The sequence below is a fragment of the Parasteatoda tepidariorum genome, chromosome 6 (assembly GCF_982258835.1).
Source record: "Parasteatoda tepidariorum strain Cologne lab strain chromosome 6, Ptep-v5.0, whole genome shotgun sequence".
Lineage (NCBI taxonomy): Eukaryota > Metazoa > Arthropoda > Arachnida > Araneae > Theridiidae > Parasteatoda > Parasteatoda tepidariorum.
This window is the reverse complement of record NC_141760.1, coordinates 66,983,062-67,005,314: the sequence shown is the minus strand read 5'-3', so window position 1 is coordinate 67,005,314 and position 22,253 is coordinate 66,983,062. Positions and strand designations below refer to the sequence as shown.

Sequence of the window (22,253 nt, the reverse complement as noted above, 5' to 3'; positions counted from 1 at the left end):
TATAAATCTACTGTTTTTATATTATAATCTTTAAGTTTAGTTACTAATCTTGTTTTTTCCAGATTTGCATAAATTTGTAAGCTTTGCTGAAGAATTTAATGAAAGTAAATCAAATTATGACATTGTCAAAGAATATTTACAGTTCTCTAATAGTTGTGATGAATTACTGCCTTTTGTGAAAGAATTAGCAAATGCAGATTCTCAAAATGTAAGTTCAAATAATCAGTGTCTTAAATTTCAATTTAATATTGTATTACATATTTTCAGTGATTTTTCTCGTATAAAGTTAAGAGTTTTGTTATAAGTTTTTCAGAAGCTTAAGGTTTGATGCATAACGGTTATCAAATCTAGAAGTAGGTATCTAAAGTGCAATGAATTATGTATTCGTAAGTTACTTGGGGATATTTCGGTATCGTGGTCTGTCACGCCAGCTACAATCGCTAAGGTGCCAAATAGATTTTAAATTTGTGAACTTTAAAAAAAGAAGAAGAAAAAAAGCATGTATATGTTTGCCTGGGGGTTGTTACAAGTTAAAACTTTCGAGTTCCGTTCTGTGATGTTATTTTTAGTTTCTCCTGGGACAGTGTCCGGAAGTTTCCAAGAATAGGCGATTATTCTGCCACAGATCATGATACGGAAATCTCTCCAGTTACTTTACTAGTTTTTTGTAATGCTACCAGTGTTTTCACTACAGCGCGAGAATCTCGCATATTTTTGTTCTTCTCTCGCAATAAAAAATTTTTAACGTGAGAAGTTCGTGCACTCCATTAATCAATTTCAAAATGCGCGAATTTTTGGAAAAAATTTCGTCTTTTGCCATTTTGAATAAAATCCTTTTCACTGTTCTTCCTTGATCTTTCATTATTTTGAACATCGGTCCTTGTTATCTAGCTTCCCTATTTTCGAGTATAGTTCAAAACCGGTGCGAACAGCAGAACACCACTCACCTTTCTCTGCAACCACATGTTCACCATAGGTAAGGTTTCTTCATGTAAGACGTTTACATTTTTATGTAAGATGGACAAATACCTTGTTAAAGCGACATCTTCTACTCCATAACGGACAAATGAAAAGGAAACAAATGTCGGTAGAAACGGTCAAAACAAATACGGATATTTTTCAGCCAAATAAATATTATAGCTGATGAAAAAGTGGATATAGAACATTTTCCATATGATGATACAGCAAAAATATTCAATTAGAAGATGTTAAAAATGTATTATAATTAAAGAAATAATTTTTTTTCCAAGTCTATTCATGTTTTTTTAATTTTTAGATGTAGAGCATTTAAGATATAGAATATAGGAAAAGTAGATATAGAACATTTTCCATATGATGATGCAGCAAAAATATTCAATTAGAAGATGTTAAAAATGTATTATAATTTAAGAAATAATTTTTTTCCAAGTCTATTCATGTTTTTTTTAATTTTTAGAAATCTCACTTAGCTTTTTTAAATCTCACCCTGTTTTTGAGAAAGGGTGAGAAATTCTCTCCCATAATGAAAACACTGGCTACAAAGTAATTGAACATTGAAGAAACCATGCTTTTATTCACAGTAGTTGAACCATGTCTAATGTTTAAAGATAAAAGTGATATTTTTAAAAGTGTTTAACAATCAATTCTTACTAATAACTATTATTTATGACAAATAATTTTATTATGCAGAGTAATGCCTTCAATTTATGGGAATACAGTAAAATATCTATAAAATGTCTATCCACAATGAAACTTAAAGTTTTGTTTTATGGAATTTTGTATTATATAGATCATTTCACTGATCTTTAACTTTACCTTACTAAATATGGCAATTTTAGTCTGGAAGAGATCAACAGTAAAATGCTCTAAAATAATTTTTAGATACAAATACTTAAAAATACAAAATGTTCTTTTAAATATTTATTATTTACAAAAAAAAAAAAAAAAGACTAATTTCTTGCAGTGTTTGAAGTAGAAACAAACAAATTAACCAATTTTAGTTTGTTCAGCTTATGACATTTAGCTTATGACATCTTAGCAAATAATTTAAAAAGTTAAAAGTTCTATCAGAGATTTCTTTACTGCAAATTTTATTATTTACACCAGCAAAGCTAATTTGGTTTATGGAGAAGTGCTGCTTATACAATTACATTATGTAGGCCTTCTACTGTACTTCTAAAAACATTCTTAATTAGTAAAAGTTATGTATAACTGTCTCTACAGATGAAATAAAATTTATTAACAGCCTATTAAATTTTCATTGAGACTTGCTATTAAGTTGTCCTTGTATAAAAGTAGATCAAATTGTTCTGCACCTAACATAAATTGCTTATCAGGGGCTATGTCTATTCCATAATTTGAGCACTTTTAGCTTTGGGACTTCTATATAGTTTTTGGAATAGTTTTGCTTGTTTATGTATTAAGTTACTATTATTTATAACTTTTCATTTATTAGCAGAGTTAGATAATGTAGATGCATGCTGGGTGTGGGTGCACCCACAGAAATTCTTAAATTTTGCTGATTCTTTTTAAAAATTTACAAAAGTGATGGCATTTTCATAAAATATAAAAATTCTAGTGTTTTTTTAAAAAATTTTAAATTCTGTTTTTTCCTTATAAAGTTCCATTTTTCCTTTTTATGACGATGGTATTTTTTTGTCACTCTTTAATGAGTAAATGTGTAGTAAAGCCATTTAAAAATAAACATCATGATTGGCTTTAAAGTGGTCGACAAATACTACTTTATGATTCACATTTGATTTATTTGGTGATTTATTGCAATTTACGATTGCTTCATGTTTTTTAAATTTTACAGATTTTTCGCTATTCATATTGAAGTAATTTACAAATTGCACTTAGCATTCTAACAAGTCATACAAGTGATTCTAAGCTCTTAGAAAGATCACAAATAGCACATAGTGAATCATTCTCACACAATTTAAAAATCTCAAATTACACTTTGTTTCCCCACAATTTAAAAATTGCTCATGGAATTTTAAATTCAAAGTTTTGATTAAAAATTCTTTAAAATTTGTTTAAAAGATTGAACTATCCTAGTTGTACTCAATTTGCCATTCTTAAATATCTTTGAATAAATCTTGCTTAATTACTACATCTAAAACTTAATGATTCTAAAGTGTGATTTGTGCATTTTTTCTCTTATATGACTTTGTTTTTTAATATTAATATAGGTTGGTGTGGTTTTGAAAGCTATGTGCCACATTCTTATTCGAGTGGCAGGCGACTTACATGTACATGAAGCAGCTGGAACTAAAATCGTAAAAGATGTGTTACTGCATGGTATGCGACTCATATTTCAATATTTAAGACCTCAAAAGCGTCCTGCACAAGCAAGGTTAGCTTTACATCTTTTAGCTTCAATGGTTGCATTAAGCAAACAAGTAGCTACTCAAGTAGTCGCCAAATTAGATTTCAGTCATGTCAATTTTACGCATTTACTATTCAACACAAATACTAGAGTAAGTATTTATTTTTACTTCTTTTTTATTATGTTAGCTATATTTACACTTGTGTTTGATTTGATAATGAATTGTTTCGGTGGTATATAAGGCACATAAACTAAGTCAGAACACATTTAAATTTTAATTTATAGTTGTATAGAACTTATTCTAAACCTGCTTTGTCATGATTACTTTTTGGCAATAAAACTTCAATTGGGTTAATAGACAAATTTTTCACTTTCATATGTTAGTGTTCCACAACCATATGTTCATAAATGTAGGTTACGGTCAATGAAGGGGGAATTCATATCGTCTCTGTGCAATAATACAAAAAGAAATCAAAATTGGGAAAAAGAAATCAAGTTCAATGCGCAAAAATAGCTATGAAATGTTTTTCTTTCAATTAGCCACGGTTGTTCTAGCAAATCATCCTGCGGCGTGAATCACACTTTTCCTTACATTCTTCTTTAGGTATATGAAAAGTGTTGCATATTTTATTTGTTAATGGGAATGAAAGAAAAATATATAATGTTTCAGTATTTTAAATTGAGCTTTCACCTTTGTGTACCACCATTTCTGTACTTTTCTTTTAAAAAGACCAACTTTTACAATTTAAGTAAAAAAAAAAAAAAAAACGGCTATAGTGCATAAATGCGAACTCTGACAGAACTTACATATATGAACATGTGGAATACTATGTGAGAGTGCAAAATCGCTCAAATATCTATTTTTCTTTATATCTGTTTTTAATATTTTCTATTTTTAGTTTTATTTTTCTATGAAAAGACCACTGTTTTATATAACATCTGTGAGAAATAGAAATGTGCCATTTCGTATGGAATTGATTGCTTTCCTCTAAATTGTATTTTGCAATCATATTTCCATGGCTGTTAAATTCTACTGGTTTTTTTAGGAGATTGTTAAATACTAGTAAGTACCGTTTCTCCTAATTTAATAGGAAAATCTTTTATTTTTTGTTTTAAAAAACCACTTAAATTTAGAGGCTGATGAAAGCCCCATCAAAGCATTTTATATTTTTCTTACAATTTTATTTTATAGTATTTATAAATTTATTAAAAAAGTTTTTCTTTTCAAAATTAGATATTTAAAGTGCAATAAACTAATGTAAAATTCTATTTCATTGTTCAATCAATAAAAATAGACCAGAAATATTATAGTTAATTTGAATTTTGTCGTTAATTGTGTTAGTACATTATTTTCATGTTTTTTCCTCTTTTTCATTATTATAACAAATTTCTAGATCTCATAATGTTAATCATTGTTTCTTATTCTGATTTTCCCATTTTAATCTAGTTTGTACATCACTAAATCTTCTATTGAACTTTTATTTATGTATTTATTTTTTTTTAAAAATGACTTGTTAAGCAAGTATTTTACTTCGCAAATACCTGGTCATAATCAAATGTCAATCATAAATCATATGATTTTTGTCATTGTTTAAGAAATTTTTGTTATATTTGTCTTATTTTTCAGTATGTAATTTAAAAGCCAATATTTTGCTAAATAACTGTAATATTCCGTTACTGCTATTTCAGTCTATTTGTATAAAGGAACAGGCTATTGTGGCTCATATTTAGTTGGCGGCTCATAATTAGTTATATTTAGTTTTTTTTGTTTGAAGTTATATAAAAAATTCTTTGTTCTGTTGTTTAAAGCTTCTTTATTTGCTTTTCAGGCTGAAGAAGATGTTAGAAGTGCTTTTTTGAATTTATTAGTTTTGGTTATCACTATCTGTGATAATAATGTAATTCGTCAAATTGTGGAAGTTAAAGGTATGCATGGAAATTTTTTATAAATAGCTTCTTTTTAAAGCAAAAGTTTCTGTTTTATATTTCAAAAAGTTTATTGTTGTTATGTTATCGCTCTTTCATGAGGTGCCTCATTTAGTGCTCCGGTGGCGCAATCGGTTAAGGCATCATTTGCATTACTGGTAGTAGTATAGGGGCTAGTGAGTTCAATCTTGACAAAAACAAGTGGCGTGTATATGCGGCAAGATGCATGTTACATGTGTCATGTCTAAAAGTCCTCTCATTGATTGTTGTGTAGAGATTTGGAGAAAAGGGTATCTGCTCAGATTCTGTTTACTCCGTCTGACCAGGTTTAAAGTTTTACGTAGTAAAAGAGTTTTCCTACCAGGCTATTAAAAGATACAGGGGTTGGTGCTTGGCCATGGTTGAGTGATGTGATGTCTGGTGGTGCTTTATTAAGTGTTTTGTTTTCAAAGTTTAGTAATAACATTTTCAAGATTACTCATTAGCTATATTTACATTTTATCATCTGTTTCAAATATAACATTGTTTTATTTTTTTACTAAAAAAAGTAATTTGCTCATAATTTTTTTTTATTTTTGAATTTTAAGTATTTTTTTTTATATAAAATATTATCAAAAGCATTTTTAAATTTAAATTATTGTTTGTTAAGCAATTGACTTAAAAATGGTTGCTTCAGTCATTATTTAACATTAATTTTTGGAAATAAAAATAAAAATTTATATTTATCAAGCAGCTGTTAATTATCTTGCACTTTTGTCTTTTACTGCTAAAATTAATATGGTGGTTTAATATAGGTAATAAGCCAAATATACAACCAGGGTTCCCGCGGCCTTGAAAAAGCCTTGAAAAGTACTTGAATTTCATTTTGATTTTCAAGGGCCCCTAGAAGTACTTGAAAATGATATTAAATCCTTGAAAAATTCGAAATGACCTTGAAAAGTATCGAAAACTCAGGAAAACAGCCCTATTTCCAGTATTTCTATGTTTAACTTTTGACGCGCGTAAGTGTGAGAGAATGACTTCCCCGTCTTTCAGATGATGACACATACTGTTTGATTTTAGGATTTTATGTAAGTTTGGCTGATTTTAGAAATTTTAAATATTGGGAACTGCGCCAAATTCTGACAAAATCTCGATACTTATTCAGGCGATTTTAATATCAATCATCGATCTTCGTATTAGACTTATTTAAAAATTATGTGTTGCAGGGATGAAAGACTTCCGCGAAAAAGCGGAAATCCGCTTTTTTTCCCCAATTTTGAAAATTTCCGACCGTGTTCCAAAAACTAAAATTTTTGGGAAGTCCTATTGGAGAAACCCAAGCCGCCCGAGCGATAGTCGGATTACCGCGACTTCTGCTATAGAGTGGAAAAGAGTCTAAGCGTTTCGAGCGCCGATGTTTTTTTTTTTTTTTTTTTTGGCTGATTTTTGGAATATTAGGAACTGCACCGGAATTTGCCAAAATCGCGATTTTTAATCAAACGATTTTAATATCAATCATCGATTTTTGTATTTAACTGATTTAAAACTTACGTGTTGCAATTTTTTTACGCGATTTAAAAATCGTACTAGCAATTCCTATTCACTCAATTTCAAAATCCAATATCGCGATTTGTATTTAAGCGTTTTTAAAACCCAATGTCGCGATTTGTATTCTTGTGAGTTTAAAATCCAACATCGCGATTCGTATTCACGCATTTTTAAATCCAATTTTGCGATTCGTTATCACGCAGTTGTAATATCAGATATCGTTTTTCGTATTTGTACGCTATTTAAAAATTACTGCGATTCGTATTCACGTGATCTAAAAATTATGTATCGTGATTCTTATTTACGCGATTTAAAAGTTCAATATCGCAATTTGTATTTTCGTGTTTTTAAAATCCAACAGCTCGATTCATATTCACGGGATTTTAAAATCCAAAATCGCGATTCATATTCACGCGATTTTAAAATCCAAAAACGCGATTCATATTCACGCGATTTTAAAATCCAATATCATTATTGGTATTCACGTGATTTTAAAATCCAATATCGTGATTTGTATTTTCGTGTTTTTAAAATCCAAAATCGCGATTCATATTCACGCGATTTTAAAATCCAATATCGTGATTCATATTCACGCATTTTTAAAATCCAAAATCGCGATTCATATTCACGCGATTTTAAAATCCAATATCGTGATTCATATTCACGCGATTTTAAAATCTAATATCGTGATTTGTATTTTCGGGTTTTTAAAATCCAACTGCACGATTCATATTCACGCGGTTTTAAAATCCAATAGCATGATTCACATTCACGAAATTTTAAAATCCAAAATCGCGATTCATATTCACGCGATTTTAAAATCCAATTTCGTGATTCATATTCACGCGATTTTGAAATCCAAAATCGCGATTCATATTCATGCGATTTTAAAATCGAATATCAAGATTCATATTCACACGATTTTAAAACCCAATATCGCGATTCTTGAAAGAAGTAGAAGTAAGCTTTCTCTTGAATTAGTTACTGTAAAGATGTGATATATTTTTCATTAGTAAGTAATTTAATAGTTGCGCCTTCCTATAATTGCTTAATTTTTTTAAATATATTAGTGGTCGAAATTTTAAAATTATATTTAAGAAAAATTTAAAGTTAACTGTCTAAATGCTTCTGCCACTTTAAATATTGAATAAAAATCTCCCAGCATAATTAAAAGTTGCTTTTATAAATCTCAGTATCATATAGAGCACCCCCCCTCCTCCTAGTGACCTGCGTTGTAAAGGTTCAGCTTTTTTTATTTTTGTCCACTTTAATGCCTGCTGTTGCAATTCGTTTTCGCGTGATTCAAAAATCGCACTCGCAATTCCCATTAAAGCAATTCAAAAATCTAATATCGCGATTTGTACTTAAGCGGTTTTTTAGCGCAATTAGTTTTTCCGCGAGTTTAAAATCCAATGTCGCTATTCGTATTCGCGCATTTTGCGATATCAAACATCGATGTTGTAATATCAAACATCGATTTTCGTATTTATACTCAATTTGAAAACTACTTGTTGCAGTTCATATTCACGTGACCATGTCAAGTGCAAATGATCGATGCTACTGAAAAAAAGTTAATTCAAGTATGAGTGGTTAATTAAAAAAGTCAAAGTGACCAAAATTGTTACTAAGAATCTATCAGAAGGTATTGAGGTGAAAGTTGGCAACTGTTTCAATTTAAAATGGTTGACTGGTAATAAATTTAAAATGATAGTTAAGCCGCAACATCCAATAATTGATTAATTTTCTTAAATAGAAAAGTGGTCGAAATTTCAAAATTATATTTAAGAACAATTTAAATTTCACTGTCTAAATGCTTCTGCCACTTTAAATATTAAATAAAAGTCTCCCGGCAGAGTTGTTTTTAAATATCTAATTGATATCACAGTATTATATAGAACATTCCCCCCTACCCCGTCTTCTGAACGAATCTTTGCTTATTCAGAGGTTGTATACCTAGCTTAAAATAAGCCTTAATGCAAAATTCAAACCTGACGTTTTTATGCATCATGAATTTTATTCTCGACTTGATGCCAATCACCCTTGTTTTTTTTTTACTTAGATCACTTTCCAAAATCAAGAGAGAGCAATGGAAGTCTTATTTTTCAGTACTGCTATTATCGACTAACATTTATCGTCAAAACATTTTAGTTTAAAATGTTAAATTTTAGTCTATCTTTAACTAAAATTTAAGTCCTTGAGAATTTTATAATAAGTCTTAAAAAGTCCTTGAAAAGTACTTGAATTTTATTTTTATAGTAGAGCATGAACCCTGACAACCTATATGTTGTAAAATAAGTTACAAGCATATACACATATTAATCTTAGTGATACATACTACGCTAAATGAGGCATCCCATGATATATACTGATGGGGTACGTACTTTTATTTTACTTGAGTTCAATATGAAGCAATAATTTTATTAAAAAAACTTTTTTTTGTAATTTATTTTATAATTAAACCTCATTTTTTCCCCTTTTATGTACTTTTTACATAATTAAGTAAACTATTAATTGTTTATTATACCAAGTTGTGAAAGTTACAATTGTTACTCTCATATAATTCACATAGAATTTCAGATTTTTTGAAAATCTTATCCCTGTAATTGCTTTTTATTTCAATGCTGACTAATATTAGTAAAAAGATATGACTTATAATTGTGAAAAAAAGGTAATTGATAGTTGTTTTTTAACCTCTTTCTAGGTCTTTTAAATAATGTATTTCCAGGACTGCTAACTGATCATGCATCAACAATAACTCTTGTTTTGAATACCTTTCGTTCTAAAGTATGAAAATATTATTTATTTCCCTTCTGCGTTTACTCTGATATTGAAAGAAAATGTTTTCTTGTAAAATTGTTTTTAAGAATCTAAAAAATTTCGTGTAATGTGTCTTTTGATGATCCTGTGCTGAATAACTACAAAAATATCAGTGTGTATTATAGTTTTAGAAGTTACCATGTACTGAATAGTTGTTTATTTGTCAGAAATATATTGTTCATGCATGCGATTATGATTAAACTAAGCTGTTCCAATATTTTTCAACTGATATTAAATACTGCTATTAAATTTTTTTAATTATTATTATTAAATGATGTTTTTATTTATATGTATTCAGATTGTTGAAAATATTGATATTCCAAAAACTTGTAAGCTTCGTCTGTTCAACGAACATTCTTTAAAATTTGTGATTGAATTGTATTCTTGGAGAGGCCCTTTGAAAAAGAAAAAGTTTATGAAGCGTAAATTAGGAGAAGATGCAAAACCTCTGTGTTATGTACGTATTATTCAAAGTCGTTCAGACTTTCATAATTTATTTTGTATGTTTTTTCCTGATTTATAGTTTGCTAATTCTTTATCTCTTGCACTTTTCTTTATTTTTATACCATAAATGTCTCTTATTGTTTTTAAAGATCTGCATTAAGAGAAGACATTTTTATTAATAAATATTATCTACAGTTTAACATTTAGATTCTATTAGCATTTGTGCTATTGCACTATATTTTTACTTACACATTATGTCACTTTATTTCATAATTAGGAATAAAGTTGATACAAAAAATTTTTGCACTGTTCCTAAACCATGAAATAATCTTCAATTTTGAAATTTTTGATACATTTTGAAACAATAATTGAAGATCAAAGGGAAAACTGTTTGTGACCACTTTTCGCAAAAAAATATTATTTGATCTGATCTATTGCATTTTAAGAATTACTAAGTTTTGACAAATCAATAACTTGGAAATGACAACTCAATAATATTATTCATATAATAATATATCTCAGTTTTTTGGATTTAAGTATTAAAACCGAAGAAAATATCTGCATTGATGACTTATACAATAAAAGAAGTAATTTTAACTTTAATCTAAACTAATTACATGGAATTCTAATGTTTCTAAAAACACTTTTTTAAATAACATTTTTAATCAAATAAATAGAATTAAAAGAATTAGTAGTAATGTTTATCTAGCGAAAACGAACAATGAATATTCAACTAATGTAATTGAATTCTTTATAAATTCATTGAGTTAATTGTATGTAATTATTAATAAATTTGTAAAATTATTTGCTAATTAAATTTATATTTTTACTATATTTAAATCCATGGCTAAAATTTTTATAATTAACTCTAAAATCAAACTAAAATTTTTAGTTTATAATTATCAAACAAATCAAACACGTAAAATCTGTATTTCAGTAAAAATGTGCCATAAAATGATTCCACTCTCTATTTATGCTTCTATTTTTCCTATTTTGTGACCCGACAATCTTGTTACGAAAATATTTTAAATCATTTTTGTAAGATGCTGGTAAGTGGAAGTATATTTGAATTTGCTACTTGCTTTGTATATAAGTTGTGTTTTATTCTCTATTTTCTTGAATTTCTATTTCCTATTTTTTGCTTGATTTGTTTTATTTTGTATTCTTTGCTCAATGTGCTCTACTTTTGTTTTTAAAAAAAATTGTTATTTATTTGTTTATTATTGATCATATGTTGTTTTCTGGTTTTTTATTTAATATTTTTTTTTATTATTTTCTGTAAATATTTTTATTCAAATTTTTTATTTTCTTTAAAAAATTTATATATTTTTTCCATGTTTTCTTTGTATTTTTAACTTATTTTATGAGTTCTATGTACTTGCAGCTTATGCACAGTAAATAAAACTTTTTATTAGTTTTCTTAATTTTCTTTGTTAATCTCTCTTTTTTTTATTCTTGTTTGTTTCTTTATTGTGTTATATATGTATGTGTGTGTAAATATATATCTATATGTATGTAGTAATTTTAATTCGGGAATAATCCGAATATTAAATGAACTTTATTCTTTTCCTTAAACTATCTAATTATAGCAGTCAGTCTTTGTTCTGTAATGCTTCATATAGGGAGTTCTGCACTATCAATGTTGCTGTTATAATTATTTTCCTTCCTTATTAAATTTGTTAAGTTAATTATTGTCTTTTTTCCTCCTTTGCTCCCCAAATTACTGCACATATATATTTAGTTTGTCAAATTTCATTTTATTATAGGAAGTAGGAGATGAAGAGGCTAAAGAAGTTCAATTATGTGCTCATCAATTTATGCTTTCTTTGTGCTCTTCAGTTAAATACGGAATAATATTTCGAGATCCTTCATTAGGATCATCTGGAAGGTAATGGAATAAATCTCAGCTGTTGAAATCTTATTGAAATATCTTATTTTTTTAGTTTTGGAATTTATGGAAGTTCATATGTTTTTGAAGTTTTGGATGTTTAATTGTTTTGAAAGCATTAGATTGTTCTGGTTGCATGTATTTATTGAGTCTTTTATAGAAGTCCTTTTATATTTTGAATGCTTTTGTTTACAAAAACAGACCATATAGAAAGTAATTAACTAACTATATCACATAAAACATCGTTTTAGAGTTCAATTAGTTTTATGCGATATAGGTAGCTAATTACTTTCTTAACATCATTTTAGAATTCAATTTGTTTTACGTGAAATACATAGTTAATTACTTTCTGCATATTTTATTTATTTTTTAATTTGAGTTTTTTAATTTAATATATGTATATGTTTTCAAGAGAAATATGATTAAATTTTAAAAGTTTTATATCTAATTGTTTTAACAGCATTAGTAAGTTTTTTTTTATCAATTCAATAAACTTTCATGGAAATTTATTTTTCTTTTTTACCACTTGTCTTACAAAAATGTGCAGCGCTTGTCAAGATGCTTTTGTCAAAAAATCACCAACTGCAAGTGTCAGCCTATTCCAATTTCTATAAAGCATTGAACATTATAAGTTCTTCAGTGATAAAATATTTTCGATTTAGAGTAAATCTGAAATCAATAAAAAAGAAAAATTTTAAAATTATTTTTTGATTTTGGCTTGTGTTAAAAGTTTTATTAACTATGTTTATAATATAATATTTGGATCAATTAATCTGTTGATTTTTCATGAGAGTGGAAATCATCATTGCATACTTAATCCAAAATTCTCTGTAGCTTCTCTTTCTCATTTTTGCATTAGTCCACTTATTTACTTTTATTGAATTGTTTGACGTGTAAATAAGAAAAGTAAAATTATTCGGTGTCAAGATATTCAACTTCCTTATTTATTTATAAAATTTTCATTTAAATAAAATAAATAAATAGTAGGAATTGAATTAAATTGATGCAAAAGTAAGAATTAACAACTATATTGATAAAATATGTGAACCTTAGATTAATATAAGATGTATAAATCAGAATAATAGGACTATTTCATAGATAAACTCTCATAGAGCTGACTGTGTATTGATAGAAACTAAATATTTGATGCATCCTTAATTGCTGATAATGGAGTTAAAAAAAACTAACTTAAACAGGGTTCCCACGGTCCTTGAGAGTCCTTGAAAGTCCTTGAATTTTTTTTGCTAAATTTAGGTCCTTGAAAGTGCTTGAAAAACATCTTAGGTCCTTGAAAAACTTGATAGGTCCTTGAATTTGTCCAATACTGCCGACGGCCCTTTTTATAAAACACCCACGGATCTTTCTGTTTTGTTCCCGAGCTCTCTCACGTGGTTTTTAACGCCACCGTTTCCATACTTGCCAACTTTTACGGATTATCCGTAAAATGTACGGATTTACGTCTAATTTTGCAGGCCTACGGATTAACCTGAAATTTATACGGATCCCCCGTTTTTAGCGTTGCACGATTAGCGCATCGGCAAAATTCCGCGATTATCAGCTGCTACGGAGCTAGAGTAAAACCATTTGTAAAGTGCTGAGTTATTGTTTACCTCTTTTTTAGTTGAGCATAATGTTCCGCTAAATGCCGACAGTCATGTGGGTCCGCTTTTTCGAAAGATGTTTCCGAAAAGTGAAATTGCGAAACGTTACGGATGTGCTAAAACCAAAACTGCATCCCTTGTCCATGAAATGGCTATAGATCGAACTTCAGAAATTATTAAATATTTGCAAGAACAAGCATTTACTGCAGCATGTGATGGTAGTCACGAAGCTGATTATAAGTTGAACCCAGTTGTGGTGAGTTATTTTAACGTGGATCTTAAACGCATTGAAAGTACTTTATTGGCAATCCCAAATTTGTAAGGAAACTCCGCAGGTGAAAATATAAGCTCCCTTCTTTTAAATGTGTTTGCTAAATATAACATTCCTTTTAGAAATTGTATAGCATTCAGTGCAGATAATGCTTCTGTTATGCAGGGAAAGAAAAATGGTGTGATTTCATTTTTAGAGAAGGAAAATGAGCACATAATATCAATTTGATGCTGCTGCCATTTAATACACCTTGCCTCTGGAAAAGCTGCTGCAACTTTTCCCGTTAGGATAGATGAAGTTTTGGTAGATATTTCTTACCACTTAAAAAGGAGCGTTAATTGTAAGGACTCTCTTAAGAAATTTCAGGAAAAGTATGGTAAAGAAGCACAAAAAGTGCTTAAACATGTGTCAACTCGCTGGTTATCGTTAGGGAGAAGTCTTACACGCTTGGTTAATCAGTGGGATCCACTTATGAGCTATTTTAGAGCTGAAGTTTCTACTTCCAGTGTGTCTGTATCATCTACTTTGTCATTTTTCAAAATACCAAAAGTAGTTGATACGGAAAGCAACACAGTAGATAAATTGAAGGATAAGCCTAAAGTGGAAACTAAGACTTGTGCTATAATAAAACAGCCTATGACACATAAACAGGACCCAACTAATGATAAAAAAAAAAAGGAAAAGTTCACAACAAGAAAGTGTGAATATGGTTAAAAGACATAAAGCTAAAAAAGATTATTCAACTTTATCCAAAGAAGAGAAAATTTTTATGTATTTGTCTTCAGATTTAAATAAGTGCTTTAGTTTATTTCTTTTAAATGTTATCCCTACATTTGAAAAGGTAAATGTGATTTTGCAGTCATCTTCCCCAAAAATTCATCGATTAGGAGCTCTTCTTTTGGATCTGTTAAAAGAACTTTTTTCCAAGTTTATTAAACCTTCTGAGGTTAAAGGAAAAGAGTTAACATGCGTCAATTTTCATTCTTCTTTCAACCATAAAGATTAGCAAGATTTAGTTATAGGCAACGCAGCAATGGACTTAATTTCAAATTCTTCGGAAGAAAGAAAACATTGTTTTATTCAGCTGTTATCAAATATTTCATAACTGCCTGTGAATATATTATTAAGAAATTCCCTTTAAATGATCAAGTACTCAAACATGCTGAAGTTGCTGACTTAAATAAAATTGAAAACTCCAGTTTTGAAAGCGTGAGATATTTTGTAAATTTGTTTCCCTTCCTTTTAAAAACAAAAAGTAATGAAACCAAGCTTACAGCAATGGATGAACTGCAGAAACAGTTTTGCCAACTTCAGTTGGAAGATTTGAGTGAAATAACTGTTTCAGATAGATCAATTGATGTGCAGTGGTTAATGATAAGTCAAATGAAAGGTGCGGATGACATTTTTTAGTATGAAAAATTTGGAAACATTGTATTGTCAATTCTTCTCATACCACATTCAAATTCAGAAAGTGAGAGAATTTTTAGTTTGGTTAGAAAGAACCGTACTGAATCGCGAACAATTATGTCTAATAAAACTTTAGAAAGCCTGCTTATATTAAAAACCAAATTTTCTAAAATCTGTCACGAACAAGTGTTTGAAAAAGATTTTTTAATTAAAGCAAAGAAGGCTACTTCAGCTTCTTTAAATTCAGCATCCTCTTTTGCTGTTGATTTATTAAGAAACTATTTAACTTATTAACTATTTAACTTTAGAAACTTAAAGAACTATTTTATTTTGCATATAACATTTTTTAAAAAAGTAGCATCATTGTAATAGAATTTGAAATAATTGTAATAGAATTTGAGATGATAAATGATTGGTTGATTAGATATTTCGGTACATTTTCTAACAAGTGCAATTAAAAAATTTACTGAAAATTTGGTTCTCACTTCATCAACATTCAATCATGTGATAGATTCTATAATTAATATATTTATTATTCATTTGTGGTGTATTGTTACTTATTAAATAATTCGAATGGTCTTAAATTTTTCGTAAAAAAAGTTTTACTGATGGCAGTTTTTTTAAGTTGGCAAGTATGCGTTTCTAACCGGGCCTAGCGTCTTGGCGTCTGCCAAGCGCGCGGAGCACAGCAGACAATTAATGCATTCGGGGCGAGACTCCACTTCATCTTCTGTCGCATATGCTTAGATCTTTTTTCTTATCGAAACTGGAATACTCTCAAATTTTGTAACAATATGTACCTTGTAGTTTTCAATAAATTTGCCGTTTTACCATCCGCACTTGTCCTTACGTTTGCGTCATTTCAAAACTTTATTGTAAAGCGTATTCGCAAAGGCACGGCTTCGTATTTGTGTTATGTAGTTTAGACTAGTTATGCCTGGGAAGTGCTATTTTAATCCCCAATGGATGGATAATCAAGCTTATAAAGAATGGATTTTATCGATGCCCGAAAAGAAGTTCAGAGCCAAGTGCCGATTATGCATGAAGGAGATCGATATCGCGAAAATGGAAGAATCTGCTCTGAAATCACACATCAAAGAAAGGTAAAACAAAAAAGCAGTCTCATGCCCTGAGTTCTCTTTTTCCAAAGACATGAACATCTAATTCATCTGGTGTAAATACTCCTTCAACATTGTGTGCCCCATGTGAAACAGAAACTTTAGTGGCCGAGGTAACATTGTCTTCTTATCTGGTCAAAAGGAATGTGCTTGATGCTGAAATTCTCTGGAGTCTGAAGTGCATCACTAGTAATTATTCATGTAACTCCTGTGAGGGGATTAGTAAATTGTTCTCCAAAATGTTTGCTGATAGCTGTATAGCGAGACAATTTTTTTGTAGTGCCACAAAGTGAGCGTATTTGAGCTCCTTTGGATTGGCACTATACTTCAAAGGGATTCTTATAAATGAGCTGAAGAATGTTGATTGCTACACTGTATTCTTTGATCAGACGTTAAATCAGTCTCTACAATCTAAGCAGATGGACATTATGGTAAGGAATTGATAATAAAGTTTGCACTAAGTATCTTACCTCCCAATTTATGGGTCATGGAACTGCAGAAAATATTTTGTCCTCTTTTTACAAATGCATGGATGATGGTTAAAAGCTCTCTAAAATACTTCAATTATCCATGGATAGACCCTATGTCAATTGAAAATTCTATTAGAAGCTTCAGTGTGAATTAAAAGAGAAATATTCCCACCAGGTCATATTCATTGGCAGTTGTGGATTACACATAACTAAGGCCCGGATTTTGATGACATTTGCATTTTTGGACATTTTTTGTCCTTTAGAGCATTTTTTTGAGATTTATAGGGCATTTTCTTTAAATTTTGGGGCGTATTTTGCATTTTAAAGCATTTTTTAAATTTTTTGTTAATTTTTTCTAATTTTTGCTATTTTTTATAATTTTTTATTATTACACTGGCTTCCAAGCAATGAAGAAAATCTCTAGGATATTAAAAGGTGAAACAACATCTTTTCAAATTGAAGAAGAATTGTCAGTAAGTGTGACTGTCCTTTTCAAGTACGCACCAATAACATCAGTAGACGTTGAAAGAAGTTTCTCCTGGTATAAAAATTTGCTTTCGGACAAGAGACGCTCGTTTACGTTTCAAAATATTAAAGAAAATTTAATAATCCATTGTAATTCTGATATTTAGTAATATTATGAGATGGAAGTTGTTATATTCATTTAAGTTTCTATACAAAATGAAAATGTTTTGGACTCAACATATTTTCCTTTTTTTTGTTATTTTTGGATATAAAACATATTTTTCAAACTTTAATGAACGTAGAACAAGTATTGCATTGCTTTATATTTTTTGAAACGACTCATAATAATTTTAAAGAGTAAAGCATTGTTTTAGTTCAATATTTAAGTCATGTCATAAGGCATTTTTAGCGCAATTTTCGCATTTTAAGGGCATTTTTTGCAGTTTGTAAGGGCATTTTTTGCAGTTTGTAAGGGCATTTTTTGCACTTTTTAAGGGCATTAATTGAGATTTTTTAGGTCATCAAAATCCGGGCTCTACACATAACGAATAATGCTTTTAAACAAGGTGAAAATGGGATATGTTCCTTCTAATTTTTATTTTCAGAAAGAATTGTTGCTGCATCACATTTAGAGAAGGTTGTGTATATTATGGATGAATAATTTCAGAAACGATGTTTAATAGAGGAGAGGAGGAGGCTTATGGTATAGTCATGGAATATGGAATACCTAAGATTTAGCTCTGTCTTTCATGCAGCCTTCACATGGAAATACACAGGATTAAAGGATTTCACCATTAACACCTCATTACCATTAGTTATAGATTGTGCTGAAAATGATTTTGTGAATTAATATGTAAAACCAGTAGGGTTGTTTTTAAAAAAATATAAATTTTAGTACATAATACATATACTCTCTTCTCTCTATATAGGCAAAGCATTTAGGTATTATATTTGAAATTAATTATTGCCACAACAAGCATTGTTGCTTCTAGTAAAATAGAAGAGAATAATTTTTAAAATTGGTCTTAGATTAAGGTCCTTGAAAATTTTGTTGAGGTCCTTGAAAAGTCCTGGAAAGTCCTTGAATTTCAATCTCATCATAGAATGGGAACCCTGTTAAATTTATTTTTTTACTCTTACATTATTTAGTGTTATGGATTATAAGTTAATTTAAAAGTAATAGTTGCTCGATTTAGTAATACTGAATCATCAAAAAAAAATTGGATTAAGTTACAACAAGTGAATTTTTAATAGTTTAGGCTCTGCTACTTGTGTGTATAAAATGTTATAAGTGTATTTATAATTAGTATTGCTTTTTAAATATTTCATTGTTTTTCTGTATGAATTTCAGAAATTTTAATTCTGTCATTACAAACATTTTAAAATGTTTTACCAAACCTTTTGCTGATGAGTTATCTTCAGAGTTTGTGATATCTGTTCTTAAAGCTTGTCCTGATCAAGTCAAGTTTTTTCTCCCACTTCTAAAAGATAGTTTTGCACCAAGAATCTCTGTTTTGTGGGTGAAAGCAATTGAGTTTTTTGAGAAAGTATGTATATCATTTTTCTTGAAAAGATAAATATTTTCTGTTTTAGGCATTTTTTTACTGTTTACATTTTAATAGCAATATTCATATTACAGTATCATTTGTCATTTTGGATCAGAATCAGTCTAATTCAGTATTATTATTTTGCAAACTAACTTTTTCTTGGAAGAGTTAATTTTTGAACTTCAATAAGATTCAAAAATATTGATTATCTTATGAGTGTCTTTATTTGTTAGAAACAGCACTGAACATGGAATCAGCCATAAGTACTTCCAATGTGTGTTATAATTATTACTACAAAATGATTGTTAGTTGAATATATCGTAAATTTCATCAACACTATGCTGGTAAGGATAAAGCATTAAAATTAAATTTACTGTATTTAATTTAGTTTTTCAGTTCTAAATTTAGAGTGGAATTAAATTCTTATTTTTTTTAAAAAAAATCAGCTAAGATAATTATTATACTCCATTTTTTTTTGTGCAAAGTATTACTATACACATTTAATATAATAGAGAGTCTTTGTTTAGTTTTTTTTCTTCCTGAATTTAATATTTGATAAACATTTTCTATTCAAAAACTATACTTTTATAATAGAAAGTTGTGTATTAAAAATGTGGTTTAAATTTGTTTTTCAATTTCAAAAATGGTGAAAGTCAGTGAATTTTATTTTCTGATTTTTTCAGTTTTATATTTATTATTACAATGTTTCAGATTCCTTATAATAAATTTAAAAATTCTAAATTGTAATGTTTATTTTTAATATAATAAGGTAAAACTAAAAACGATAAGTTTTTATTTTGTGTTGAACATGTAATTATTTCATGGTTACCTAAAATCTTGGTAAAAAATTTATATATAACTGAGACAAGAAATATTTTAATTTATTTTATGTTATAAATAATATTTTAATCACTATGTCCGTTACTCTAGGCAATCAGGTCCCTTGATGTAACTTCATATTTATTTAAATCAGGAACTAAATTTCCTATGCCCACATTGACTTCAATCTCCAAAACATTTTGTTTACCTGGTCTTCTAAGTATTTCAACTATAGAAGAGACATTCATAGTAAGTTTTTGTTTATGTATAATAATTCTTTTATTTCTTTATTGAATTTCTAATTTTATTTATTTTTTGCTTGCTCTCAATATATGTTCACTAGGTAGGCAAAATAAAACTGTTCAAAAAATAATTGTTACTTTGAATGTAAAAGCTACAAAGAACATTAAAAACATTGTTGCTACTCTCCCTTCAGCGCAATGTTACAATAACCCTTTGCTTGCTGTGTACCATGTTGTGTCATCACATGTGCCAGCCATAAGCAAATGGTTAATGTTAATAGTGACTATTTTTAGTATTTTCTGTGTTTGATTGTTTTCTTGTTAATGAATACAGGTACATTTTCTGTCCAGTCTTGCAATTTTTTTCTGGGACATTTTTTGCATTGAAATAAGCTTTGTTAATTACTCTCATTATTCAAATTTATTGCTACATACAATGGAGTAAAGATGACAAATACAAAGGAATTAAAAAAGGTTTTCAATGTTTAAATTAATAGAAAGTTTTAATAAAGGTGTAAATTTTGCAAAAGTTGCTCTTTAATAAATGATTATTATTATTTTTTTTAATAATTCAGAAATCCCTTTAGAAATCTTTACTACAGTACAGAACCCGTTATCCGGAAATCGGAAAACCAAAAAACCGGAACAAAATTCGATAAATTTTCCCGCCATTTAAAAAAAAAAATTTTTTTTTTCCTCATAAGATTTTAAGATTTTTCTTTCTTTTTTGAAAGATGTTTACCTTACCATCATTTTGGAAATAATCATTAGTGTATTACTTCATCGTTTTTCTTCTTTTTAAGATTATTTCCAAATATTTTTTTTTTTAGTTGGGTTTAACAGTAAAAAAAAACGGCATTTTGTAGCGATTCAGAAAACCGGAAAAATCAGTTATCCGGAATAGCGACGGTCCCAATCGATCCGGATAATCGGTTCCCTACTGTATTCCCTACTGAAATTTTGTTCTTCATCTCTACGTATATGCAAGCAACTCAATTTTTACACATTATTCGTGTTTAAAGTGTTAAAAAGTTTTACTTTGTCATTGCATCAGATGTTACTTTCAAAGTTAAGAAATTAACAAAATAGTTGAAAAAAATATTGCTCTTGAAAAGAACCTTATTTAACTTTACCTAACCCTAATCTAAACCTTATTTAGCTTAACCTTATCAAAAAAGGAAGTGAATAGTTCAAGAGTTGTTCATTCTTTTTCAGCTTGGTCATCCAGTATTAGGGTACTATGTTAGTAATTACTTATCAAGCCTTTTGGAGCAAATAAAATCTGTGCTAGATTTCTGTGAGCATCCAACTTCAGACTTATATGATCCATCTGAATTAGCTGCATTTCGAAAAGCATTTTTACCATTAGCATTGCGAGTAAGATATTTTTCATTACTTAAGAATTCAATTTTTGGTCTTACTTTCCTACTTAATTAATTTCATGTTTGAAATCATCAAATTCTAGAACTTACCTATAACAAGAGGACTAGAAAGTTTTTGGAATAAAATCGTATCTGGAGAAAATATTTGGTTGAAAGATGAAGCTTTAAGTGGTAAGATTTCTCTTTTGTTTTTAAAAGTTTCTTCAGAAGCTACCAACTATTTTAAAATTGTATTAATTTTGTAAAATAATTTTATGTGTTTTACTAACTAATAATTAAATCACTTAGACAATGCATTTTATTATAGGCTTTCCTTCGCCAAGTTGCTTCGAACAGTTATTTGCTGTACTAAAAGTAATGAAAGTTTTTCAAGAAATATACCAAAATTCACAAAATAATCACAGTTTTAATTTTCTTCAAATGCTACACTCTTTGCAAAAGTTTGAGTCTTTGACAAAAAAGGAACTTTTGCTTGTTCGCATAGAACTTGTAGATCTTATAGCTACTCAACAGCAAGGAACTATTCTCTTAGCAAAAGAGGTAATATTTTTCTGCATTTATGTTGTACAAAATTAAGGTCTATTAAATTGTATATTTTATAACATTGCTTTTAATTTCAAATATGAAAAATGAACAATTATTTTAAATTGTTAATGAAATATACAAATCTGTATTTTTATTAAGCATTTAAATTAAAATTAGTATACAAACATGATTGCTTGAAATGTACTTCCTTTCGAAGTTGAGAAAAATTCTGTTCTTTTATGAGGGAATAAATTTAAAGTACATTTAAAATGTATCCTTATTTTTTGAAGTGTGTTTATTATGTCCTGTAATTTGACCTTTGTTGTGTAATATTCTTTTTATTTTCTTTGGGTTGTTTGAGAAATAATCCCCGTTTGAGAAATAATTTCCCGCAGAGGACATTTAATTTTTTCTTATCCAACTTCACACTTAAGCTGCATAATCATTCTAAATTTTGACTGCTGATATCAGCTTACTTGTTAAAAAGATAAATT

General features: G+C 28.6%; 1 protein-coding gene across 1 annotated transcript in view; it reads left to right on the top strand.

Annotated features, from left to right (window-relative positions):
• LOC107448442 (nucleolar pre-ribosomal-associated protein 1) overlaps positions 1-22,253 on the top strand; it is a 60,725-nt gene that overhangs the window by 377 nt on the left and 38,095 nt on the right. Inside the window, exons 2-12 of the mRNA XM_016063624.3 lie at positions 63-208; positions 3,171-3,458; positions 5,137-5,233; positions 9,465-9,547; positions 9,879-10,037; positions 11,791-11,912; positions 18,596-18,791; positions 19,722-19,859; positions 21,068-21,229; positions 21,318-21,405; positions 21,542-21,774. Of these exons, the coding sequence (XP_015919110.1) occupies positions 63-208; positions 3,171-3,458; positions 5,137-5,233; positions 9,465-9,547; positions 9,879-10,037; positions 11,791-11,912; positions 18,596-18,791; positions 19,722-19,859; positions 21,068-21,229; positions 21,318-21,405; positions 21,542-21,774 (1,712 nt within the window). The remainder of the gene's footprint in view (positions 1-62; positions 209-3,170; positions 3,459-5,136; positions 5,234-9,464; positions 9,548-9,878; positions 10,038-11,790; positions 11,913-18,595; positions 18,792-19,721; positions 19,860-21,067; positions 21,230-21,317; positions 21,406-21,541; positions 21,775-22,253) is intronic.